The sequence below is a fragment of the Martes martes genome (genome assembly GCF_963455335.1).
Source record: "Martes martes genome assembly, chromosome: 9".
Classification (NCBI taxonomy): Eukaryota; Metazoa; Chordata; class Mammalia; order Carnivora; family Mustelidae; genus Martes; species Martes martes.
Window position 1 is genome coordinate 14,553,612 of NC_137896.1, and position 26,257 is coordinate 14,579,868.

The following is a 26,257-nucleotide window of genomic DNA, read 5'->3' on the forward strand; positions in this document are numbered from 1 at the left end:
AGGGGGTGGGGGGCCTCACGAAGTTGTCGTCAGAATGCTGACCAAGGCGCAGTCATCTAGAAGCTTGACCCGGCTTGGAGGATCCACTTCCAAGGTGGCTCACCCACATGCCTGGCAAGTTGGTGCTGCAGGCTGTTGACAGGAGGCAGCAGTTCCTTGCCATGTGGACCCTTAAGGGCCGATCGTGTGTCTTCATGACATGGCGGCTGCCTTTCCCCAGACAGTGATCCAAGAGAGCCAGGTGGAAAGTACAATGCCTTTTATGGCCAAACCTTGGGTCCCGCACTGTCACTTCCATGAAGTAGCCTCTTGGTCACACAGGTCATCCCCATTCATTGTGAAAGGACACTGCAGGAGGCAAGACCCCTTAGAAGCCATCTTAAAGGCTGGGTAACATATATCCCGGCTGCTAGCCAACTCTGGACAGGGCTTATTTTCCCTAAGTGCTAGCTCTGAGTGCAACTTGGGATGATATTATTTCTGAGGATTGGGCACAGGATGCAAAGTAGATTTTAGACAATATTGAGCCATTTTGTTCATAATCTTGCCATTTTCCTGAAGCAGTAAAAACATGGACCCCTGTATGGGGCAATTCCTCCGTGGGGCATGGGGAGGCCTATAGGCCAAAAAGATTCCCCCTTGCCAGGAATTTGCTGTGTAGTTTTGGGGCGTGAGAGAGTCAGAATTCTAAGGTGGCCCCTGATAATTCTGCCCCCTGTTGTAGACACCTGTATATTCCTTCCCCTTGAACGTGGGCAGGACCTGTGAACATGATGGAGGCCACTTATATGACCAGGTTACATTAGATAGGAAAGGCAAAGGGGTTTTGCAGAGGTAACTGATGTCCCAAATTAGTTGATTTTTGAATTAGTAAAAAGGGAGAGTACCCTGGGCGGGCCAGGCTTAATCATTTGAAAGCACAGATAAGAGGGTCTGGAACCTTCCTGATAAGAGAGATGCTCTCCTGTTGGCCTTGACGAAGCAAGCTTCCATGAGTTCTACAGCTACAAGGACCTGAGTTTTGCCAACTGTGAGCTTGGAGTAGGACCCTTTGCTTCAGACAGACTGCCCTGTGAGCTCCGGCTTGCACCTTGATTACGGTCTTGGGAAACCCTTAGCAGATGACCCAGCTAAGCAATTGCTTGGACTCCCAATCCATGGAAACTATGGGACAGTAAACAGGTGTTATTTTCACCCATTATGTCTGTGGTAGTTTGTTACACAACGTAGAAAACTAATACAGGAAGGTCACCTGCCTCTGGGTCACCAGTTTCCCCATCCGTGAAATGGAGGAGAGCACCATGTCTGGATGACCTCTAAATGTACTTCTGGAGGAATGACAATGACAGCAAGGCTCCCGTATAAAGTGGGGGCAGTGGGCCAGGTCTTGTTGAAAGTGTTTTACATATATTGGTTATTTTATTCCTCGTGACACCTTGTGAAACCAATACTTCCCCCTTTACAGAAGGGGCAACAGAAGCACAGAGCGTTTAAGCGACTTGAACTTGCCAAATCTGCCCGGCTTCAACATAAAACTTTGCCTCCAAGATGGCTGTTGTCTGGAAAGCTACCATTTGTATTCCTTGATTTTAAGGTGATCCCTCTGAAAATACATACAAATCATTAAGTGTGAGAAGGGAATATATATGTGTGTATCAGGACAAAATCAGCCAAGCCCAGGATACTCCTTGCCAGGATGAGGCGTGGATGGTACCCTTTCAGACATCAGCCAGGGCTGGGGAGGGGAGGGGGACGGTTTGAACCAGATGGGGGCTGGGGGATGAGCTCTGCAGAATAGGCTCCCATTAGCTCTCTATCATCAAAGTGAATCCATAAAGAAGTTGGTCACAAGGCTTTGCCTTCCCCTAGAACTTTGCCTGCCTCTGGGGCCCGCAGCCAGCTGGAGCAGGTGTTTACCCCTTCAGTCCCTGAAAGCATTATTGTGCCACTACTGCCCCGCCTGCCTTTTTCCCTGGGGGTTGGGAAGAGAGCCAAGCTGCCCGGAGGGCCTTTTTTTGGTGAGTATGGTCAGGGATGACTCTTACAGAACTTAGTGGACATTATCTAATTGGTTTCATTCCCCTTGAAGCTGTTTCCTCCCTCCCTTGCTGTCTTCGCGGTCTGTACCTTCAGCAGTCCACAGTCTTCCCCAGGGAGGAAGATGTCTGAGAATTCTACCCACACTGTGGTTTTCATAGTTCCTCTTAGAAAACCCCGCTTAAAAGAAACAAAAGAGAGAGAAACCCAAGAGTCAATGCTTAAGCCTGTAGACTAGGTTGGTTATGGTGGAACCTCAGGCAACGTGAGCTGGTAAGCTAGGAGATTTTAGAACTGAGATTTTTACTTTATTCTCGCTCTGAGAACCCCAGAGCCCCAGATTTAGCATCAAGAGTATAGGATTTAAATTAGGCTCTGCCATCAGCCTGTTCTTGGAGTTTCGTGGGCCTTCTCTCTGAGCCTGTTGCCTTGTCTGTAAAATTTGGAGAAATAAGGACTAGAGCAAGGATTCTCAACCCTGGGGTTCTGATCCTAACAGTGTGAAAATGTTAAGATTAGGTTTTAAGACCCGAATAGTTCTTCAATGAGAAGTAAATGAAAACTTAACTCTTGGGCAGGAAACAGTGCCACCTGCTGACCTCACTTTGCACTTGCAAATCTGATGGCCAATGCAGAGCACAGCTCTTGGTATTTATTGAGCCCCACTCAAAGTTCAAGGTACGCTAGTGTGCCCTCTAGGACACAGCCATGAGCCTCTTTCCCCAGGAGCTCACAGTCTAGAGGGGACAATCGACATGTACATAAAGCCGTTTGATCCAGGGTGGGTGGCCACAGGGTCCCGGTGAAGTTCTAGGGAAACACGGGGTGGGGCCAGGGTATGTGAATTGTGCCGTCATTCAAGGCTCTGTACTTAGAAGGGCCTGCCTTGATTTTTATGCTCCGGTGTCACTGTCTTGAAATTCTTAATGTTTGAACAAGGTGCCATACATTTTCATCTTCTCCGACCCCCCCCTACTTTTTCATTTTGCACTGGGTCCCACCCATAAGGTATGTAGCTAGCTGCTCCTCCCCTGGGGAAATCTTGGAAGAGGTGACATTTGAGCTGGATTTGGAGAACAGCACAGTAGGTGGAGGGAGAGGAAGGAAGGAAGCCTATTCTAGTGTAAGAGACACGGTGGAGAGAGGTGGAGCCCTTAGGCCTCCACGACTGGGAGGAGTGAGGGAAGAAGCTAGGGGATAGGTTGCTAGGGGATGGGGGGGGTGGACAGGGAGGGGACGAGATGTCAGAGGGATTCAGGTTCGGGGCTAGGAGGATCTCCAAGCACAGAACAGCAGCTGGAACTCAGAAGACAGGCCAGGGCTGGAGGTGTGAGGTCACCGACGTCCACGTGGGCGCACAGTTGGGTCCAAGGGCACTACGGTTCCCTGAGGGGAGTACAAAAGAAGACAGAGCTGCACGGCTGGGCCTGGGCTCTCAGGCCAACCTGGGATCTTGGCTTCCAGGACTCCTGCCTTGTGGAGTGGCAGAGGAAGTCCTTGAGGGCAGAGCTGAATGGGCCCTAGTGCCCCAGTGCCCTGTGTGGTGTGCTGTGAAACTCAGTCTTCTACAAGTGGCTTCCTTCTTCAACAGCATCACGGGGCCATGAGAGCAAACTCTCATGAGGCGGGCTCTCGAGTGAGGGCTGTTTCCCATTCAGCTTGTTCGCTGCATTCCTGGGCCAGGATGAGTTCTCAGGGCCACGAGGGCCCTTCAGCAAGCTTCTCCTTCCTTGCCATAGTAGGTTTTAGCCGGCTGATGGCAGATGACAGAGCTTCCCGAAGACTTTGGGAGGTTTAAAGAGCAAAGGTCACCTCCTCCCCTTGGGAAATGGGCCCTTGCTCACAATTCAAGGAAGGGCTGAGAGGGGTAAGAGCTCTGAACCCAAATTTCAGATCAGTTCTCTCCATGGGGCAGCATGGGGACTGGTTCCGGGCTCTGGCACCCAAGGTATTTCTATATCCTTGGTTCCAATGGCCAGAGCCAGGACCCTGCCTGGTTTTTCTGCTTCCCTGTAAACCACAGACTTGACAAAGTAGGGGCGGGTGGATCAGGATGGACTGTGATTTGGTCCCCAGACCCCATGCAGAGTGGCCGGTTTTTGCCCAGTTGATCCCAGGAGTTCTGCCCGGAATTGTCCTGTGTTTTGTATCCTGTGTTTGCCCCTGGGCCTAGGGACCATCTTTGCATGGATTGGGGGGGCATAGTTAGGAGGGTAACTCATCCCCAGAACCAGCAGGTGGGCCCTGGGGCAAGGACAGGAGCTCGGGGATGCTAGCTGCTTCTGAACGCCATTGCTTCTCCAGAAGGGGTCAAAAAGGCAGGCTCTCTGTTCCATCAGAGTTGTGGTCCCTTCTTCTGTGTGTGTAAGGGTGGGAGGGAGTCCACTAAGCACCCCACTCCTTGGTAAGGTGGGTCATGCAGATCAGACTCTCCCTTAGCATAGAGGAATCCCTGATCTGCAGGACTGCGTCCCGCTGGACCTGCAAGACAAGTGCCTGGGGGGACAGTTAAGATGGCAAGACCTGACCTCTGTCCCAGGCACTGAAGCCATAGGCCAGAGAGCAGACACAGGCAAGGGCACTGTGCCTGGGCCAGCCATCGAGAGTTCGAGGAGGGGCAGGTCTTTGGGTTCCAGGGTGGAAGCCCGCACTCCAGGGCAGGACCCTCATGCTCCAGGAGGGGCTCGGTGCTTCCCATGGGATCCAGTGTTCAGGATTGGACCTGGTGCTCCAGCAAGCACCTGCGCGAGATGGGATTGGGTGTGCTGGGGGAGCCCAGTGCTCCAGGTGAGACCCGGTGCTCTAGGAGTGACCTACTGCTCCAAGTGGACCCCAGCGCTCCAGGCAGTTCCGAGTGACCCAGGTAAGAGCCAGTACTGTGGGCAGGCCCTGGGGCTCTAGGCAGTTGGCATTTCAGGGCAGGTCTAGCACTCCAGGTAGGACACAATGCTCCAGGGCATGTCTCAGGAGCCTATGCTCCATGCCTGCGGGGGTGCCACTACGTGTCTTCCCTTCAAGAGGAGACACAACTGCATGGAGGGTAGACACCCCAGACCTGACCTTTAAGAGTGTGTGAAATCCTAGTGAGACTTGGAGGGAGAGAGAGAGACAAAGTAGGAGGGATAGGGACACACAAGTAGGGAGACGTGCATAGTTACTCCAGGAGAGAGAGAGAGAGAGAGATTGCTTGATTTAAAGAGAGAGTCGGACAAACACAGGAAGAGCTACACTCGTGTATGGACGCAGACACACAGCATCACTCAGGTTATGTCTTGTTGGATATATAAAGACGATTGAGTGACCGTTTCCATGGCGAGAGCGTTCCCAGACCCAGGCTTCGTCCTTCACTTGGCAGCAAAGGAGCAGGGGGCAGGGCCTGGGAGCCAGAACACAGGCGCAGGCCGGCCGTGGGCGGGGACCTAAGTCTGGATGAAGAGGTGGAAGTTGGTGCGCGTGAACTCGTGGTGGATGCTTTCCAGCAGCGCGTCGGCGTCGGGGGCGGGCTCCGGGGCGCCCGGGGGGCCGGGCCTAGTGCTGTACTCCGGGGTGTAGGTGAAGGAGAAGGCGCTGGGGTAGAAGAGGCCGTCGGCGCGCACCAGGCTCACGGGCACAATGATGGGTGTGCGCAGCCAGCGCCAGTCGCTGCCGAAGGCAGCTATGTCGGGCACGACGCACACCAGGGACCGCGGGCTCCTGGGGGTGGCACCGAGGTTAAGGCTGCAGTGATTCCGATGACAAGCAACCGCCCCTTCCTCCGCGGCCCAAGGGAGGCGCCCGCTATACCTGTACATGGTTTCCGCCTCCACGTCTCCGAACCACACCTTGAGCCCCGCGTGGAAGTTCTCACCGTGGAGTTCCAGCGTGGCCACGTCGCCCCCACCACTCAGCTGGGGGAGGAAGGGAGCGGGTGCCGTGGCTGAGAGCTTGCTGCTCTCCATCGCCAGCCCCTCCACCGTACCCGGAGTCAGATCCCCGCCCGCCCGCGCCCGCCAGCGCCCAGAGTCACCTCCAGGGTGCTGATGAGGGGCACCGGAGTGACCGGCTCCCGCGTCCACGCCAGGCTGGTGCTGAAGGAGAACTCCACCGCCTCGGTGCCGATGATGGTCCAGCAAGAGCTGTCGTTGAGCAGCGCCCTATTTGCCTCCTTGGGGCAGGGGGAGGCCTGAGAGGAGACAAGGGAATGGTGGCCACCGGCATGGGGGAGCCAGCATAGTGCCCGAGCCTTTGCATTCTAGGGTCCAGTCCTAGGCTCTGAGCTTTACCTGTCCTGTGAGCTTGGACAAGACCCTTACGTTCCCAGAGGCAAATAAGTTCACTAGAACTAGCTAATAGTCTATTTTCTTTTCTATTTTTTTATTTTGTTTTTTAAAGATTTTATTTATTTATTTATTTGACACACAGAGAGAGCACAAGCAGTTAGAGAGGCAGGCGGAGAGAGGGGGAAGCAGGCTCCCTGCTGAACAGAGAGCCGGATGTGGGGCTCTCTGCCAGGACCCTGAGATCATGACCTGAGCAGATGGCAGAGGCTTAACCCACTGAGCCACCCAGGCGCCCCATTTTCTTAGGATTTTAGATTTTTTTTTTTACATTGTGCAATTCTATTCTACATTGTATTTATTTATTTTAAAGATTTTATTTATTTATTTGACAGAGAGAGAGAAATATCTCAAGTAGGCAGAGAAGCAGGCAGAGAGAGAAGGGGAAGCAGGCTCCCCACTGAGCAGAGAGCCCGATGTGGGGCTCCATCCCAGGACCCTGAGATCATGACCTGAAACGAAGGCAGAGGCCCAACCCACTGAGCCACCCAGGCTCCCCTATTCTACATTTTTAAAAAAATTCTTTGGGAGGGATTATTGTTCAATAATAATGTTATTTTCTACATAATTATTTTATTTCAACGTTCTATGACAGTATTCTTTTTGGAGTTATACTGCTTAATAATAATAATAGTAGCGGTAATAATAATAATAATAATAGTAATTTTCCACATTCTATAATTCTACACTTGATCTTAGCCAAAAGGCCGAGAAGCGATCATTCTATAATTCCATGGCTTAACGTTTTATGATTCTAATGCTCTCTGCACAATAATACTCAATACTATTACTTATTGCCAATTTAAGTTTCGTTCTATAACCTTATCTCCAAACATTCTATGACTCTTAATATTCTCTGGGAAGGAGCATGACTCAATGATATCATTACTATTTTTTCTTCATTCTTGGATTCTGTCCTGATAGTCTGCGGTTCCAACATTCCATGGGAGGTAGTGTTGCTCAGTAAGCAACAGCCATGATGGTGCTGATCTTATGACCTGTGGTTCTCTGTGTTCTGGCTTTCTAGGATGCTTGGTGCCAGTACCCTACCCCTCACCTGGAATTGCACCACTTTGTCTGTAGCCAGGCATAAGTAAGTGCCCACCCCTCCGGGAGGATCACCAGGAAACTGGAATGCACACTTGTGCAGTTGGGAGATGGGCTCGTCCACATCAAGGAGGGCGCACTGTTTGGCTACTTTGCGGACGATCTACAATGGAAGGGGTGAAGGGCAGTAAGGTGCCTGGGCGGCCAGAGGCTGCCCTCCCAGCTAGCTTCCCGCTATCCAATAGCCATGCCGTCCCTGGTAGGCTCCTCCTACCCCGCCCCCCGCCCCGCCCACCCTTTACCTCCATCCCGCCCCACAAAGCCGCGAGTATCCAGAGTGAGAACAGGTGTCTTTATGTTTTGGGCTCTCAGCCTCTAGCACTGCCCTTGTGGGTCACACCTTCCATATGCACCTGTGGGGATCCTCCCCTCTCCCCCCAGGTATGCCCTCCCTTCTCATACCATTGGAGGTAGTGTGATGCCTGTGACAGTACAGACAAGTTGCACTAGGGAGCCATAGCGGACGTAGCCTTCTCGAGGCGGGAAGTCCCCCTGAGAACAGTGTTCATCAGCTGGGGTGAAAAGAGGGAAGGGAAGAAAGGAAGGTTTCAGGGGTTTCGAGCTTCTGCCCCAACCCTGCCCTCCTCGCCTCTAGCTCCAGCCCACATCACACGTGGGTCTTTTGGGTAGGGTCGGCATGCAGTCCTGGAGGGGTCCTCTGTGGCTATCTTTAAAATGTTTGCTCCTGGGATGGGGTTTGAGATGAGAGGAGAGGGCTGGACATTGGAGCCAGAATGGCTTGGACCAGTCACAGACTCACTGGGAATTTGGGGCAAGCCTTAATTCCATGGGCAAAGTATACTTTTCTCAAGGGGTTATAGGGAAGGTGGAGTGAACTCATGCATGCGGAGCACCCAGCCCCAGGCCTGCTGCTGTGCTTACCCAGGTGGAGTGTGAAGGCAGCCCACTGGCGTGCGCTGGCCACAAAGGCCCCGTCCTCCACAGAGAGGTAGCGCGTGGACACCGTCTGGGAGCGCAGGCGGTTGAAGAGAGAGACCTTTGAGCCCGAGGATATGCACACTGTGAGGGGAGGTGAAATCAGCACCCAAGCCTGGTCCCTGTGTCAGTCCCCTCATATGCTCACTGGCCTAGACACACTGGGCTGATTTTATGGTCATTTACCTAGCACCTGTAGTAGTCCTGCTTTTGTACTTTTGTACTTTTGCCTGTTCCTTTTTTGCTGCCTGGGCATCCCAGTTCAGCAAGTAATATTACCAACTGTTCACCAAGTGCCTTCTTTCGGGCGGGCACTGTGCCCCGTACTGGGCACCAAAGGGTGAATTAGACCCAGTTTTGCTCTGGAGGAGTTCACGTTCTCCGAGAGGAGGGACATATATATAAAATTTCAAAATGATGTGGTAAGGCTGGGTGAAGGAGGGCATCCTGGAGGAGGTTATACTCTCAGCTGGGGAGCAAGAAGTAGGTAGGAGTTGCTCAGGGCCTGCATAAGCAAAGACCATGTGGTGTGAGACAGCAGTGTGATCTTTCTAGGGCTTGGCACTGATCTCTTCCTGCTTATCATTCATACTCAGAGCCATGGTTTTGTTTTCTGATTGAACTCTGACTACCTGGGGAGAAAGCACTGGGTCATCTCCCTCTCTCACCTGCTAGGCATACCATAGGTGCTCAATTTATACTTAGTCCAAGTTCCCATCCATTGGATAATGATGATAGCTAACATTTGCTGTGTGTCAGGTACTGTTTTAAATGCTTTATACGTGCTAGCTCACTTGATTCTCTCAACAGAGCTCTGGGGCAGACATTATCTCTATTCAAGAGAGCTACCTTCTCCACATCACAAGGCTGGCTGGTGCTTACCGGAGTCAGGATTCAAACCCACCCACCCAGCTTCAGAATCTGCACTCCTAACCACCACACTATAGCACCTACCTGATACCAAGGGCCGGGCAGAGCCTTGCCTGGGTCTGAGAGGTTCTACGGGGTTTTTTAATAGACAGAAAGTAAATATGATGTAGGGACAGGAGCTGGGCTCTGGAGGCACACTGACTCAAGTTCATATCCTGGCTGGGTCTCTTCCTAGCAGGCCAATCTTAGCCGAGTCACCTGGATTGTCACCTGGATTGTGATTGGCCCCAGGAGTTCATTACATGAATGGATGAATGTTCTAGACCTCATTTTCCTCATCCCTGACATAGGAACAATGATAGTACTCACTTCAGAGGGACACGATGAATATCAAATAGGATGATTCGTGTTAATGTTGGCCAGGAAAGCTCCACCTTCCCCTAGGTCTTCCCCCACCTCCCTGCCAGGGTAGTGGTGATGTCGTCATTGTTATTCAGCCCCACCCCCTTCTCAAAGCCCCCAGCCTTGGGATTTGTCACTCGGCATCTAGGGCAGGACTTATTTCAAACTGTCTCTTTGATAATTGATGTGTGTCCTTCTCCCCTGCTAGGCGGTGGGTTCCTCCAGAACAGACACTTGCCCTTTCTTTACAGGGACGCGGCAGCTAGCACAGAGCCGGGCCTACATCAGGCACTGAATTGGTACTTTTGACTAAATTTACGTCACTTTTAATTAATTTGTCTTTAGCTCAGCACCTGCCGGCCATTTTTATCTGCTCTGGACGCCCCCTCCCGCCCCCTTTCCCAGGGTCTGGGCTCTGTCCCCTTTCCTCTCTGCTCTTGCTCCCCTAGTTTCTCTTTCTCGGACCTCAGCCGCACCTGCTCCCCCAGACCCCGCCCCTCTCTCGGCCCAGGCTCCACCTCCCCCGCTCTGGCCCCACCCCTCCAGTCTAGACCTCCGCCCTCCCCAGTTCCGCGGCTCCAGACCTGGTGGCCCATCCCCGCCCTGCCCGGCGCTCACGCCCCGCCCGGCTCACGGTCGGTGTTTTTCAGCGACTGCTTCTTCTGCGAGGGCTTCGAGATGACCTTGATGAGGCGGCTGTGGAAGGTGCCCAGCTCTCGGCCCCCTCTGTGCACCAACCGCAGCACCAGCCGGAAATGCTTCCTCTTGTCTGCGTCCGAGATGTACAGGGTCTTGGCGCAACCGAATTCCTACGGGGTGCGCGGGCGCGGGGCGGTCTCATCCCAGCTCTCCGCCACCAGGTCTGCCCCATCAGACGTGACATGAAGCCCCACGACCCTAGCTCCCGGGCTCACCCTCGAGGCAGAACCCCGGTCCTCCCGCCTCTCTACCTATCTCTTGGCTTCTTCGGGGAAGGGGGTGGGTGTAAAGGAGCCCTCCTCGCCGAGGGAGGGGCAGGGATGGGAGCAGGAATCGGACCTTGTCCCGTGCGCTCTCACCCTGGAGTCCGGCTGCTCTTCGAAATTCAACTTTTGCGTCTCGGCGGCGCTGCCGGACGCGCCGTCCAGTCCCATGTAACCGCAGACCGTGGGCCCGGTTTCCCCTGCCTGGTGGGCTGGAAAGGGACGCGAGCGGGCTCAGGAAGGACTCAGGTGGCAGGCGAACTGAGTCCTCGCCGCCAGAGGGCGCGGCGACACTGCGCCTGCGATCCGCCAGGCTCCCAGGCCCCGCTGCGCAGTCCCCCAGCAGGGGGAGGCACCCGGCGGCGCAGGAGTTCGCCCTCACCTTGGCCCTGCACTGGCTTCACCCTCCAGCCGGGACCTGCGAGATAGACACAGGGCGGGGGGCAGAAGAACCTGCGGAAACATGCAAACAAGCGCTGGACTCGCACGTCCGTCCCCCACTTGACCGTCTCTAGACTTCTCGAAGGCAGCATAAATGGGGCAGGATCCTTGATGGTTCCTCCACCTTTCCCACCGACGTCCCGGAGCTTCTCCATGACTGTGGACCCCATTAACATCTGAACCTTCTTTTATCACTTCTTCCACTAAACCCATTAATCAGTCCTGTCTCCTCCACATTCAAAACACATCCAGAATCCAAGGGTCGCTTACCACCTCCACCTTAATCCCAAGGGCTGTCAGTTTTGCCTGGACTGCAGCATCAGCCTTCCGCGGCTCTTTCCGCTTCCACCCCCCACCCCAACCTGCTTTGCACAAAGCAGTCACACTGTCTTTTCCTTTCTTTAAAAGCACTAGTCAATCATGTTGCTTTTCTTCCTAAAACCCTTCGGTGGTTTAAACTGGAACTCCTCACGTAATGTGGCCCCTGCTTTACCTCTCTGACTTTAATCCCTGTAACATCGCTCTCCTTTTCTAATTCCAGCCCCCCTGACTTCTTTTGCAACAGAATAGGCCAAGCTGGTACAGCTTCAAGGTGTGCACATTTTCCTTTCTTATTAATGGGAGCACACTTCTCCTGGATTTTCTCTAGTCTGGAGTCTCTTTCATGTTCAGATGTCACCTGCTTAAAAGGCCTGCCCACCATCTTGACATTTCTAGCTCAAGTGTCCCCCCCCCCACTTCGGTTTCTGTTACATTATGCTATTCTATCATTCTTCTAGCTCTTCTCACGATCCGGAAGGATCTTGATCACTGATCTGTGGGGAGTTTGTGGTCTGTCTCTTGACCACTACAGTGAAGATGCCTTGAGAGCAGGGGCGGTACCTGGCATCTGGAGCTGTTATGTGCTGGGCCCAGTGCTGTCCAGCAAGCCTGGCACCTGATAAAGGCCCACTAAGTCATTGGTGAATGACAGAAGGAATGAATGGATGGATGGATGAGTGAGTAGGGACTGTAGAATCACAGGGAGGTTCCAAAGTGGGAGCTAGTAGGGGCTGAGGAAAAAGGCTCGTGATTGGCCAAAAGTTGAGCCCTGAGTCCTTCCCAGGGTTCTAAAAGACACCGAACTGGGAGGCAAGCATCGAATGGAAGGCGGCCGCTTGGAGGGGCCGCTGAGGCACATACCGCTTCTCATTTCCGTAGGACTTCTGGGCCACCTTGGCGTGCAGGATCCGCACAGTCTGCGCACCCTGTTGCTGCAGGCACTGGCGCACGCCTTCCCTCAGGACCGTGACACGCTCTGGGGAGGACCTGGGAGTGGGGGCAGGCCGGCGGGGCAGCGGCGATTGTTAGGGGAGAGCGGGCATGGACCCCAGCAAGCAGGGTGAATGCAATGCAATGCATGGGGGCAAGGGACTAATTTAGTTCTGCTCCCCACCCCCCACACCGCCACCGCTCCACCGGGGATCAGGGAGGGGAAGCGTTAGGCAAGAGAGGGGATTTGGGTGTAAGTCATGGGTTAAATATTTAGGTTGCCAGGTACTCAATGAGGCCAAACAGAACCCACCGCCCACCAGGACCACCCAGGCACCACTCCGCAGGTCTGGCGCCATGCCCGTGCCCCGTGCAGACTGAAGCACTGGGGAGAGGCCCCAGCGGCACAAAGGCCACGCTTGTGTCCGCCTTGGGATGGAGACTGAGAATGGGAGGGTGCATGGTTTCCCTCCACTTTGAGGGGGCCCACCCCAGTGACATCTTGATGCGGGGGAGAAGAGTTTTGCTGAATCCCCGGGGCCCAGAGTGCTCTCTTGCTTGTCCTCAGAAGCCTGGAAACATGGAAGCCCCCCACAAAGTGTCCCCAGGATCCTGGGGGGGGGGACATTTGAGTCCTTCAGGGGTCAAAGCACCCCTCCTAACCCCCTTTCTCCCAAGAGGAGGGGCCTGTTACTGTGGTAGCCTTCCTTCCCTTAATTACAGGACCTCCATAATCAAGGGACTGGGGCAGCCAGAGTCCAGCGGCCTGGGGCTTTTGAGGAGCGAGGGTCGTGGGTGGGCCCAGGACTTGAGCAATCGCAGAGATCCGGCGGGGGAGTCTGCGAGGGCAGAGATTTGAGGGACCACCAGCGGATGGGGCCTGGGGAGCCATGCACCCTGCGGTCGCCCTTCTGAACCCTTCACCCTTGCGCAGGACCAGAGTCCGGGGCTTCTCCTCCCTCCCGGAGGGGGCAGCGGAGGGCAAGAGCCCGGCCGCGCCCTCTAAAGCGGGGCCAGGCAGCCGGCCGCGGGAGCCAGGCCCCGCTCCGCCCCTTGGGGCTCTACTCCGGGAAGGGCCTCAGAGGCTTCCGACACATTCCGGCGGCCGAGAGCGGAGCCGCCCAGCCTCCCGCTGGGAGCCGAATTCCGACCCGGCAGCTCGCGCCGCCGGCTCCCGGGGTGGCAGGAGCAGGGGCGCCGCGCTGGCCCCGCCCCAGCCCTCCGAGGAAAGGGGAGCGCTCGCTGCCGGTGGGAGGGGTCGCTGCCCGCGCTCCCCCTCCCCACCGCCAGCCCCGGGTTAAATGCGGCCGCCGCCTCGGCTCGCTCCAGCCGCCTGGCAGTCCCCACCTCGGGCACGCTGCCTGCGCCGTTACCTGGTCCAATTGCCCGGGAGGCTCCGCCCGTGGGCTCCGCTCTGCGGCCGCGCCTCCGAGCTGTCCGGCAGGCTCAGGTGAGTCAAAGGGCCTGGGGGCGCTGAGGGGTCTGCGGGGGAGCAGCCGTCAAGCCAGACCGGGCGACCGTGTTTTACCGCGGCTGTACCACTGACGGAGCCCCCATCTGACTCGCAGTACCCTTCGTCATTTCTGTGGGGTCTTTTCCAAGTTCAACCTCCACCAACAAGGCCACCATGGGTAGGGGGACTTCCACCCAATCGCCTCCCTCGAGGAACCGCCAAGAACGTCCCCACGGTGTTTATTCTTCAGCCAACTCTTGAGGGGTTATTCACAGACCTCTCCTCCCTTTCGAGCCCGGTCTCCCCACCCTCAGGCATTTCCGAATCTTCCCAACTTTAGGATTAACCCCTCAGAGGAGCGCAGCGCTCTAGTGTCAGACCTGTCACCACACTGCTTGTGACTTTGGGCAAGACACTAGTCTCTGGACCTTACTTCCCCCACCGTGGAATGAGAGGGTTGGGAAGGTGATGGGCTTTGAGGAAGTCGTTATTTTAACTCTCTAGGATTTCTGGGGTGGTGGTGGGGGTGAGACGTGGGCTCAGGCCAAGAGCAGGATAAGGGGGAATCTTAATCAAGATTTGGGGCCCTGAGGCTTCTGCAGGTGGGGAAGAAGGGGAGGTGGCAAAGGTCCCTTCTCTTGGGCCCCTCACGCCCCAGAGGTGCTGGCCCTGGCTATGGCCCCAGCTAGGGAAGGCCTTCCGCGCCCTCCAGTTTCCAGCGGCAGCTGACACATCTGGCTTACTCAACCTCCCACCACGGGCCCTGCCAGAGGGATTTTTGTTCTTCTACTAGGCCTGAAAGGCGAGGGCGGGGAGGATCCGGGTCGGAAAGGCCGCCTGGATTGAGCGAGCTGTAGGCACCCGACCTTGCTCAGAATAGGCCCATTCACGGAATTGGGGGAGGGGGGTAGAGGGGCTGCGGTTGGGTTAAGGCAGCTGGTCCCCTCTGCCAAGAAACAAGCAACAGAAAAATGGCTAAGGCAGGTTCAGCATGGGGCGGGGGTGGGGCGGGGTACAGAACAGTGGTAGTGGGGTACAGAGCAGTGGGAGGAGATGTAAGGAAGAGAGGTTTAGTGACTCCTAGGAGCCAGGTTGCTAGGCAGCCAGGCAGCCCAGAAGGGAGAAGGGAAGCCAGGAGTCCCGGGTTCTAGTCGCAGGTTCCTTTGCAGCTCGGCGGGCAGCCTTCTTGGGCCTCAGTTTCCCCATCTGTACATGGGAATCCTTCGGGATTATCAAGGGCGGTCGCCAAGGGCAGTGGAAGAGTGAGCGCTCACCTGTTGCCCGTACAGGGTCCATGGCCACGCTCGGGCCCCACTCACCGCCCTCCGGGCTCATCCAATGCAGCTGTCCCCGGAACCCTGCGCGCCCCTGCTTCTTGGCCCTTGTGCGGGATATATCCTGCCCCGGGCTTATCTCCAAGGCCTCCGAGATCCCCGCCACTGTTTGCTCTGGGCAGGGGCACCTGCTAGGCAGATGTGGGCTTCCCACGGCCACCTAGCCAACGCAGCCAGACCCAGGAAGACGCCCCCTGGCGGCCTCTCCTGAGAGCAGGAGGGAAGCGGAGGCGCCAAACTTGTGCCGTGGGTTTTGGCCTCGGTGCTGCGGGTCCCCAACCCCCACAGACCCGTGAAAGGGCGCGGCTGTCCCCGGCGGCCTGAGGCTTGGCGGTGCATGTTTGAGTGTGTACGTTCGTGTGTGTGTGCGCGCGCGTGTGTTGGAAGGGCGGCCACACAGAAGCCCCTTATGTGAGGAGGGGAAGGGGACGAGGAGGGGGAGTGGCTGGCTTTCGTCTGCAGAGGTTCTCCCGGGAGGAGAGCGCGCGGAGCGGAACACGCCGCTGGTTTTTGGAACCGCTTCAGCATAGGACTGTACTGTGGCGAGCCACTTTCTTGCCAAGCGACTTTGGGTACCAGAGTTTACCTTTTCTGAGCCTGTTTCCTTATCTGTACAATGGGAACAATAACGCTCTTAGTCTCATAGAATTGCCGAGAAGATTAAATGTCCGAGTGCATAAGAAGCATTTAACACTGTGCTCGGTATTCAGAAAGGTCTTTTCCCTTTTTCATTTATTTTTGTTTTTGTTTCCTTTTAGAGGGTCTTTCTTTTTAAACGTTATATTTTAAAAATCTACTTTCTCTTTATTTACTATTCTGCAATTCGGCAGAGTAGAATTCCTTGTATTTCCCACCATTGTAAATGCAATATTTTTTTATTATGACAAATTTCAAACATACACAAAGGTAGAGAGATTAGAAAAAAAAAATCCATAATCCTTCTCCCCCTCCAAGTGCCCATCACCCAGAGTAAGAGTTCCGTAAACATTATTGCTTTGCTTTTTTCCTTGTACCCTCCAGGCTCCAAAACTTCTGTTCCCTGCCACTCAAGCACCATGAGGGGCCTTCTGTGCTCGCCACTGCTCATGTTGCTGCTTTTTCTCCAGCCCTGGGAAACCCAGCTCCAGTTTGCAGGTGAGTGGGGCTCAGCCCTCACTAACAGGGGGAAGGGAGCAAAAACTGATCCTCCCTCTGCAGCCAGCTAGGTCTGCTGGGGAGAGAAAAAGCAAAGGTTCTGAAATCATAAAGGGGCGGGGTTCTAGTTCACAGCTTCCCCTCTCTGGGACTCAGGTTTCCTTATTTGTAGGATGTGGCTTAGAGGTGACAAAGTCGTGCTCACGCAAAACTGCCCATTGGTGTTTAATTTAATTTAATTTTTTAAAGATTTTATTTATTTATTTGACAGACGGAGATCACAAGTAGGCAAAGAAGCAGGCAGAGAGAGAGGAGGAAGCAGGCTCCCTGCTGAGCAGAAAGCCTGATGCGGGGCTCGATCCCAGGACCCTGGGATCATGACCAGAGCCAAAGGCAGAGGCTTTAATCCACTGAGCCACTCAGGCGCCCCTAATTTTAAAAAGTTAATTAAAAAATCAGGAGACTTCACATACAAATCCCGATTTGGGACTTCTCTTGAAAAATCCAAGGATCTGTTAACTTGGGGTCCACATCTGGCCATAGGAGGGCTATGGGTGTCCGCCAGCCTAACCCAACCAGTTCACTCATTTATGTTGCCTGCCTGGTCCCTATAGACATTTGAGATTGCCACATCCCTTCACCTACTCCCGAATTGTAGAATACCTCTTCAGAACAGCCCTAAGAGCTGTAGGATAGAGAACTGGGGGAAATCTGGCCCAGGGCCTTCGCAAATGCTAAGTGAATGTATCTAACTCGCATTTGCTAGGTTAATTCTGCGCTAGGCGCTGTTACCCCTGGGATGGCACCATTTCGCCCTGGGTTTCTTGGAGATCTCCTCCAAGATGATATTTTGCAGACCTAGGAAAGTCCTTCCTGATCTTCTCGAAGGTCCCAGGTGTCGGACGGGGCCCCTGGATTTGGTGTTCGTGATTGACAGCTCGCGCAGCGTCCGCCCCTTTGAGTTCGAGACCATGCGGCAGTTCCTGGTGGGCCTCCTCCGCGGCCTGGACGTGGGGCCCAATGCCACGCGCGTCGGCGTGATCCAGTACTCGAGTCAAGTGCAGAGCGTCTTCCCACTCCGCGCCTTCTCTCGACGCGAGGACATGGAGCGCGCCATCCGCGCGCTGGTTCCTCTAGCTCAGGGCACCATGACCGGGCTGGCAATCCAGTACGCCATGAACGTGGCCTTCAGTGTGGCCGAGGGCGCGCGCCCCCCGGAGGCGCGCGTGCCGCGCATCGCTGTCATCGTGACCGACGGGCGGCCCCAGGATCGCGTGGCCGAGGTGGCGGCGCAGGCGCGCGCCCGGGGCATCGAGATCTACGCGGTGGGTGTGCAGCGCGCCGACGTGGGCTCCCTGCGGGCCATGGCGTCTCCCCCGCTGGACGAGCACGTCTTCCTCGTTGAGTCCTTCGATCTTATCCAGGAGTTTGGTCTGCAGTTCCAGGGCCGGCTGTGTGGTGAGTTAGGGGAGCGCTGGAGCGAGGCGCGCACTCCCCAGCCGCTCGGATGCCGCTTCCCTCCGCGTAAATAATATTTGGTCCCGGGAGGCACCGCCCACTCTTGCATTAGCTCCGCCCACCAGATGGTGGAGAGGCGCCGGGCTGCCGCAGGCTGTTTCAAATTCCAGCTCTGCCCACTTTTGCTTAGGCTTCGCCCACAAGAAACAACATTTAGCGTGCCTGCTCACCCGGATGAGCTATTGTGGTTTACCACAGGCTTAAGGTCAAACTCCAAAATCGCCCTCGACACAAAAAGCACCGCCTTTCGAAGCTGAGAACAATCACCCACCCGGAAGAGTCCTGTCCCGCCCACATGGGCATGGCCCCGCCCACTGTTACTTTAGTTCCTCCCACAATGCGGCAGGTCTGGTCTAGTCACACCTTGAATTCATTCACCCACCTTGATTTAGTACCTCTCCACCTCCTCTGTCTTGTCCCTGAGCAGTCCTGCCCTATGTCACTGACGCATTTAGCCCGGTGACCCCTTCTGAGCCTATTCGTGGGAGCTACACAGGCCCTGTTCTTTCTCTAAGCCCTCCCATCTGGACTGGCCCTCTCAAATGAGACTTGTCCCCTCTAAAGTTGTACTTGAGTTTGGTGCCTGCCTCTGACCCCACCCAGCTTTTTCTTGTTGGAGGGTTCTGCCCATCTGTCCGTCGCTGATTCTACTGTTGTGTGTCCTCAGGAAAGGATCTGTGTGCTGAGGGGGGACACGGCTGCCAGCACCAATGTGTCAGCACCCCAGGCACGTTCCACTGTGCCTGCAACCCTGGCTACCAGCTAGCTGCAGATAACAAGAGCTGTTTGGGTGAGAGCGGCCCCTGCCTTGAGACTTCTGTGGCTCCCTATTGCCCCAGGATCAGACCAATGAGTCTGGAAGGGCTTTTGGAAGTAAAAGTTCAGTGCCCTTACCTTATGGGTCCATGAAAGGGACAGTATTGCCTGCGGCCACACAATTCCTTGATGAAATCTTGACCCCACAGTTAAGTGTGCTTTTTACATCATTCTTTCCCTTATTTCAGCCTTGTCTCCTACCTGGCCTCCCTAACTTGTTTGTGAATTCTCACATGGATATCTTCTTACTGTTTCTGTTACTTAGACACTCACTGTTGCGGTCTTCAGTTAGGGTCTCCATACTCCTCCCTACACCTCTATATACACGGTTCATTTCTGCTTCTGCATCTCAGCTCTTTCTGGGCTGCCCTTGCTACTTCTTTCTGCAAATGCTTCAAGGCCTGGTTCTTCATTTTTGTCTTCTGAAAAGCTATGGCACACTATGCCTCCCTTATACAAGTGGAATTTGCTTTTTTGTGTGTATGTGTGTCCACTCCTTTGATCGTGATGGCAGGTACCATTCACAGAGTACCGATTTAGTATTAGACAATGCATTTGAAGCTTTCCATATATCAACTCTCAATCTCACGACAACTGGGAAAAAGAAGTCATGTGTTCCCAATAATGCAGATGTCAGCTGGGGTCTTCTTGTTTCCAGAACTTAGAAAAGGCTGGCTTGAAGCCTCATGTGATGACTTTTGAACATTTGAATCTTTTCTCAACATCTCTGGGAATTCCCCAAGCGCTTACATTCTATGGTCACCTCTCACTCTGAACTTCTGGGTCCTCACTCAATTTCTCAACCCGCACATGCTGTTCTTGTTCTCTGCATGTAAATCAGCTTCTTCTTTGATTTGCACACTTGTGCACACAAGGACATGTGTGTGTACATGTAAGTTGTGCATATGTCCATTTTACTAAAGATGGAGGTGGACAGAGGTGCGAGTTACATCTAAGTAAAGTCAAACATACACACATGAAAGAAACACCTACTATTAATAATTGAACATTAGACACCCTTGATCCCCGAAGTCCTGTCGCCCCATTAGAAGTGATTTTTCGCTGGCAACCTCAGCCCACGCAGGTACTCATGATCACACTATCTCTCTCTTGTTCTTCCTCTCTCCTCTCCCATCTCTTTTCTAGGAACCCCAAATTCTCACTTTTTTCATGCATGGCAACCTGTATCTCCCCAGTTCCTATTTTCCAGCTCAGCTCTGGGCTATCTTTGCACATCTCAACCATCAAGATACTCAGCAGGCAATAATAGTTCACCCTCCTTAGAAGGAAGTTGTAAATAGCGATTGCACTCTTCCATTATATTCCCCTTTTGCAGATGGGGAAATGGAGGCTCAGTAGGTAGTGGCAGAGCCTGGTCCTCCTCTGTGTCAGTGAGCATCTTGAGGGCAGGGGCCCTGTCTTCTGCAATTGTCGATTCTGGTTCTTACGCCTGGCTTAGTAGGGGGCACATTAGGAGGCAGATGGGTTTTGAGTCGGGAGAGCCACCTGGCCCACTAGGAAATCGGAGATGCCTGGGTACCACCCCAGACTAATTAAGTCGGGATCTTGGGGGGTTGGGGCCCAGGCATAGGTATTTTTGAAAAGCTCCTCCAATGACCGTTCTGTTGGGGCTGAGGAGTGCAGCCCCTCCCAGGGCACGTGCTGACCTCACCTCTTCCTCAGCCATTGACCTGTGCGCTCAAAGGACCCATGGCTGTGAGCATCACTGCATCAGCTCCCCAGGTTCCTATTTCTGTCGCTGCCCAGCTGGCTTTGTACTCCAGCAGGACCAGAGAAGCTGCAGGGGTGAGCGAGCCCCACCCCTTGCATCCTGGACTGAGGTCCATGATGGCTCCAGTCAGAAGTGACACTTTGTTCTCTCTCTTCCTTCCCACCAGCCATTGACCACTGCAGCTTTGGGAACCACAGCTGCCAGCACGAGTGTGTTAGCACCTTTGGTGGGCCACAGTGCCACTGCAGAGAGGGCCACGACTTGCTGCCCGATGGGAGGAGCTGTCAGGGTGAGGAGGGGTCTCTTGTGTTTGTGCAGAGGGGCAAGGGATCTTGGCTGGCAGAGTCCACCCTGATCCATCCTGACTCATCTCTCCTTGAAGCCCGGGACCTCTGCAATGGTGTAGACCATGGATGCGAGTTCCAGTGTGTGAGTGAGGGTCACTCTTACCGCTGCCTGTGCCCCGAGGGCCAGCAACTCCAGGCAGATGGCAAGAGCTGCAACCGTGAGTGACGGGTGGGAGGGTGTTCCCCACTCCCCGCCCACATTCCAGGCATCCTGGATTCTGTGGCTCAAGGGTGTGCTGGGAATGTGTGAGGGTTGGTGATGGTGGGGTGGGGGGTGGAGGGCGTGTGGTGTCCTGCCTCCATTTCTTTCCCTTCAATCCTCTACCCTGCTGCCGTGGTTAATATCAAAAGTACACATTTGGTCCTATTTCTTCCTCGCTCGAGAGTCTTCTGGGTTTGCCAGTGCCTACCCCTGAGCTCAGATGCCTTACCCCTGAGTTTTTCAGGTGGTGGGTGCAGCCACCTTAGTGGATAATGAAATCAAATTAGTTTTTTTTAAAGGAGAAAATAGAGCTTACTGCATGTGGAAAGAATAACTACTGTTTCATGAAATTTAATTATACGTGCGCATCCGAAGGGTGTCCTATTGTACTATTATTGCGACTGTGGGGGGCAATCAAAATTTTGAAACCACTGCCTCACCTCATCTCGACCTGGTCAGCAGGTCTCCTAGCACATCTGTTCCTCCTGGAAGAACAAATCAGATGTTACCACCTCCATGCAACCTTCTTGCCCAACTCCAGGAAGAGAGAATTATTCCTACCTTGGGCCTCCTAAATGCCCCTCTTCTAGCACTTTCCTTGGCTGTAGCATAGGGCATGTCTGACTGCTCTGTCTGTCCTGATTTCCTTAGGATCCCAGTTATGTTAATTTATTGTTGAACCCCCTTCAGGGCCTAGCGAAGTCTCCAATTCAGAACAGGGGAGGTAACTTTGCAGAGTGATTTAGGAGCATGGGTTTTGGGGTCAGACGGAGCTGGCTTCAAATCCTGCTCAGTCACTATTAGCTATGGAGTCTGGAGTAAATTATCCTTCAGAACCTAAGGTTATATAAAGTGGGGATAATACCTAAGATTATTGGGAGGATTGAGAAAAAAATATATGAAGCACCTAGCCCAATTCCTGGCACACAGTAAGCTGTCAAATAATCATGTTTTTGTTTTTATTTATTGTCGTGATTGTTTATATATTAACAACATATGTTTTTCAATGTATATTATTTTGATAAATTTATTATTGTCATAAAGTTTTATTAATTTATTATTATTATCATTATTATCTAGTATAGCGCCTGGCACAGGAAAGACTTCACACATGGTACCCGTTATGTAATAAATGTGAATGACCAGGTGGGTAGATGGCAGCTGCCAGCGCAAAATCGGGCCCCCAGTTTAAGCTCTTCTCACTGTACAGGGTGCCGGGAAGGCCACGTGGACCTGGTTCTGCTCGTCGATGGCTCCAAGAGCGTGCGCCCGCAGAATTTCGAGCTGGTGAAGCGCTTCGTGAACCAGATCGTGGACTTCCTGGACGTGTCCCCCGAGGGCACGCGCGTGGGGCTGGTGCAGTTCTCGAGCCGGGTGCGCACCGAGTTCCCGCTGGGCCGCTACGGCACCGCGGCCGAGGTCAAGCAGGCGGTCCTGGCCGTGGAATACATGGAGCGCGGGACCATGACCGGCCTGGCGCTGCGCCACATGGTGGAGCACAGCTTCTCTGAGGCGCAGGGCGCACGGCCCCGCGCCCTCAACGTGCCTCGCGTGGGCCTGGTCTTCACCGACGGCCGCTCCCAGGATGACATCTCGGTGTGGGCCGCACGGGCCAAGGAGGAAGGTGGGCTTGGCGCGGGACGCACTGGCCTGGGGTTGGGTGGGATGCGGAAGGCGGTCTTAACTGAGGCCTGGGGCGCCCCCTGTGTCCCCCCCTCCCGCCGCAAACCCCGACCCTGTAGGCATCGTCATGTACGCTGTGGGCGTGGGCAAGGCCGTGGAGGAGGAGCTCCGGCAGATCGCCTCGGAGCCGGCAGAGCTGCATGTGTCCTACTCCCCTGACTTTGGCACCATGACGCACCTGCTGGACAACCTCAGAGGCAGCATCTGCCCGGGTGAGCGCATCTGCCTTCACTCAATGCCCAGCCTCCGAGCTTCCCCTCTCCTATCCAGCCCTGTTCCCTTGGTAGAGTTATAGCCAGGGGTTCCGACTCACTAGTTAGACCCTTGTTACTCCAAGTGTGGTCCTTGGACCAGCAGCAGACTTGTCACCTGGTGGCTTGTTAGAACCACAGCATTTCCAGAGCTCTCCAGACCGAAAGAATCAGATTCTGTACTTTAACCAGACCCTTGGGTGATTCCCAAGGATGTCAGAGCTAAGCACTGGACTGGGCTGGCTTCCTGCCCCTCACATTAACGGGTGTTCACAGTAGTTTGAGACAACTTTTTCCAAGGCATGCCAGAGTCCTTGCTAGCAGAATCACCTCACATGTTCTTTTATAACGTGTTGGAATTCAACTACACGGAGCTGGCAAAGTGACAGGACTGAGTGTTTCGAGTCTGTAAAGACATGTTTACTTTTTATTATTATTATTTTTTTTACAATATCGCCCATAAATTCAATCCCTCTACTTCATCTGGTGCTCAGTTGAGGAAAAACGGACCAACTCTCTCTGGAGGAGAAGCGGGCTGTTGAACCTGTGTACTGTACTCCACAGGTCATATAGGGAACTTCTCGGGGGCAATTTTTACCACAGAGTCTTCAGACTCTAACCCAGGCCACATGTGACTCTTTCACATTACCAGGCCCCTCCAGAGCTAGGTTCAGTAGAGTTGGGCTGGCCTAGAGAATCTGTAGTAAAAAAAAAAAAAAAAAACCTTTAAAAAATATATGTACATACATATACATATATATATATATAAAATACATATGCATATACATAAAATATATATGTATATATATACACACATCTGTGTATATACACATACATGTAAACACCCAGGTGTATGTCTGTGCATAGACATAATACACATACACACCTACCTACCTCTGTCCCTCTTCCTCTCTCTCTCCAGGCTAACTCTAATAATTCGCTAGAGTATTGTGGAAGCACTGGATTAGCTGCTCTGTCAGGACCCTTCCAGTCCTGACGCTTATGTCCCCTGCAGTGTGACTTTGGGCAAGTCACTTAACCTCCACTCCTACCATAACTTCCCTCTTCTGCAACAGGGGCGGGCCCTGGCTGCCCAAGCTTGCTTCCAGCTCTAAAATTCTAAGAGAAATCTGGGGTCTGTGGTGAGGCCCTTCACCAATCGGCTGTGTGATCTTGGGCAGATCCTCCCCTTTCTCTGGCCCCTGGTTTCCCCAGCTGTGAAGACAGGCATCTTTGCAGGACCTTATCAGTACCATTGACGACCTATCATACAGCAATCTGCTAAGGGTCCAGCTAGACTAAGAAATTGCTCTTAAATCATAAGAACAACTCTTTTGTGAAGGCATTGTGCTGTTATATGAGAAAGGGCACACGTTTACAAAATTTTGGTGAATCTAAGATACCGTCCACTGTAAGACTCTCCATTATTTTATATACCGCTAGGAAAAAACCGGTGCCAGATTTAATGGTAAGGCACATATTTTGATTTCAGGAATGTTGAAATGTGTGCGGAAATACAGTTGGATCACTGGTTTTTGGGTGCTTGTTTGGATCAGTGGTTTTTATTTTTATTTTTTAAGATTTTATTTATTTATTTGAGGGAGAGAGAGAGAGAGAGCAGGAGTGAGAGGTAACGCAGAGGGAGAAACAGTCCTTGATGAGCAGGGAGCCTGATGCAGAGCTCAATCCTGAGATCATGACCTGGGGCGAAGGCAGATGCTTAACCGACTGAGCCACCCAGGCACCCCTGGATCAGTGTTTTTTAAACATCAGTGTGGATCAGATTCACCTGGAGGGTTTGTTAAAACATCATTTGCTGGACTCCAACCCTGGAATTTATGACTCAGTAGGTCTGAGGTGGAGTCTGATAATTTGCATTTCTAATAACTTTCTAGGTGGTACTGATGGTGCTGGTCCAGGGACCACACTTAGAGAATTACTGGTCTAATTGAAATATACAATAATGTATATACTTGAACTAGGCAATACACTAGATCTTCCCTCTCTAATAAGGTACATGTGCTCACTTAAGTTAATTTAAAAAGTTCAAAATTTTAGTTCTTTAATCATATTAGCCACATTTCAAATGTTAAATAGCTGCATGTGGCTTGTGGGTATGGCACTGGACAGACCAGAAACAGAAGATTCCCATCACCGCATGAAGTTTCATTTGGAGAGTGCTGCTGTCATTTGGACTCTCGCTACTCAAAGTGTGGTCCACAGACCAGCAGCACCAGCATCACTCGGTAGCTAATTAGAAATGTGGAGTCTCAGCTCTTTGACCATTCAGAATCAGAATTGGTATTTTAACAAGATCTGGTGATTCCAAAGAGCACAAAGGTTTGAGAAATACTCTTCTAAGATGTTCACACACGCACACACACACACACACAGACACACACCATAGAATCCTCAGCACCACCAATAAATAGGTGTCCCACTGTACCCATTTTTACACACAAGGAAACTCAGGCTTAGAAAGGTTGCGTGAGTTTTGCAGTATCTCACACCTGCCTAGCTGGTATTCACCCCAGGTCTGTTTGAATCCGAAGCCCACATACTCAGCCACAGTTGGGTGCAGGTGTATCCGAGGCCCTTGCCAGGGCCGGCTCGTCCTCCTGCAGATTCTCATTCCCCTGACTCTCTGTGCCCGGCTGGCAGAGGAGGGCATCGGCGCGGGCACAGAGCTTCAAAGTCCCTGCGAATGCGAAAACCTCGTGGAGTTCCAGGGCCGCACGCTGGGGGCGCTCGAGAAGCTGACGCAGAACCATATCCTTTGAGGCCGGAGGGGAGAGGGGCGGGCTGGAGCGGGGGGTGTAGGAACCCCCGAGACCCCCAGCGGCTTCCTTAACCGCTCACTGGCCCAGCTGACGGCGCGCCTGGAGGATCTGGAGAACCAGCTGGCCACCCAGAAGTGAGGGCCGCCGGTGGCCGGGAGCCGGGCAGGAGCGCGGCCCCGCGGACTGTGCCTTCGGGGCGCCGTCGGGGCACCGGGGGGGCCCCCGGGACTTGGGCTGTCGAGAAGGGGGCGCTGGCGGGCTCCCCGGCGCTGCGCTGGAGCTGGCCTCGCCTGGACCAGAAGACGGACTGCGGGGGACCGAGGGGGCGCCGCTACGTCCGCACGCCCTCGCTGCGTGCTGCTCTCAGTTCTTTGTTGGATTTCCTTTTTGTTTTTTCTTTAAAAAAAAAATTTTTTTTTTTTTTTTTTGTTTTGTTTCCACGGGGTCGGTTTGTGGGTCTTGCTGGACCGCCAGGGGGAGGGGAGGACAGACGGAGCGCGCTCCGGCGGCGCCCGGGCGGCGGGTCCTCGGAGAAAGGCGCATTGTGCGGGTGTCGGGCTGGGGGGCAGGGGGCTGAGCGCTGCTTTCCCCCCTTGTTTATTCAGCGGCGAACAGACGGCTCCTTATGCGGGCTGCGGGAAGGGAGGAGGGGCTCAGCGCGCACCCTTGGGGTTTGAGCAAGACT

The 26,257-nt window shown here is 53.7% G+C and overlaps 2 protein-coding genes across 3 annotated transcripts; one reads left to right on the plus strand and one right to left on the minus strand.

The window, feature by feature from the left end:
• Positions 1-5,456: 5,456 nt before the first annotated feature.
• Positions 5,457-15,071, minus strand: RBPJL (recombination signal binding protein for immunoglobulin kappa J region like; the record flags this gene model as incomplete). The annotated part of the gene is made up of 12 exons (XM_080814737.1): positions 5,457-5,730; positions 5,821-5,924; positions 6,044-6,199; positions 7,411-7,563; positions 7,863-7,972; positions 8,343-8,480; positions 10,303-10,477; positions 10,727-10,842; positions 11,013-11,083; positions 12,254-12,379; positions 13,696-13,804; positions 15,050-15,071. 12 exons carry the CDS (start codon positions 15,069-15,071, stop codon positions 5,457-5,459), a joined length of 1,554 nt encoding a protein of 517 aa, XP_080670863.1.
• Positions 15,072-16,149: 1,078 nt separating this feature from the next.
• Positions 16,150-25,572, plus strand: MATN4 (matrilin 4; the record flags this gene model as incomplete). Of its 2 annotated transcripts, XM_080813852.1 has the most annotated exons (9): positions 16,150-16,243; positions 17,132-17,701; positions 18,429-18,551; positions 20,261-20,383; positions 20,476-20,598; positions 20,692-20,814; positions 22,069-22,482; positions 22,601-22,753; positions 25,454-25,572. In XM_080813852.1, the coding sequence occupies exons 1-9, from the start codon at positions 16,165-16,167 to the stop codon at positions 25,570-25,572; spliced, it is 1,827 nt and encodes a 608-aa protein (XP_080669978.1). In that variant the 5' UTR covers positions 16,150-16,164. The 2 variants fall into 2 exon arrangements, with proteins under 2 accessions (XP_080669978.1, XP_080669979.1); XM_080813853.1 differs by lacking the exon at positions 20,261-20,383.
• Between the last annotated feature and the right edge of the window lie 685 nt (positions 25,573-26,257).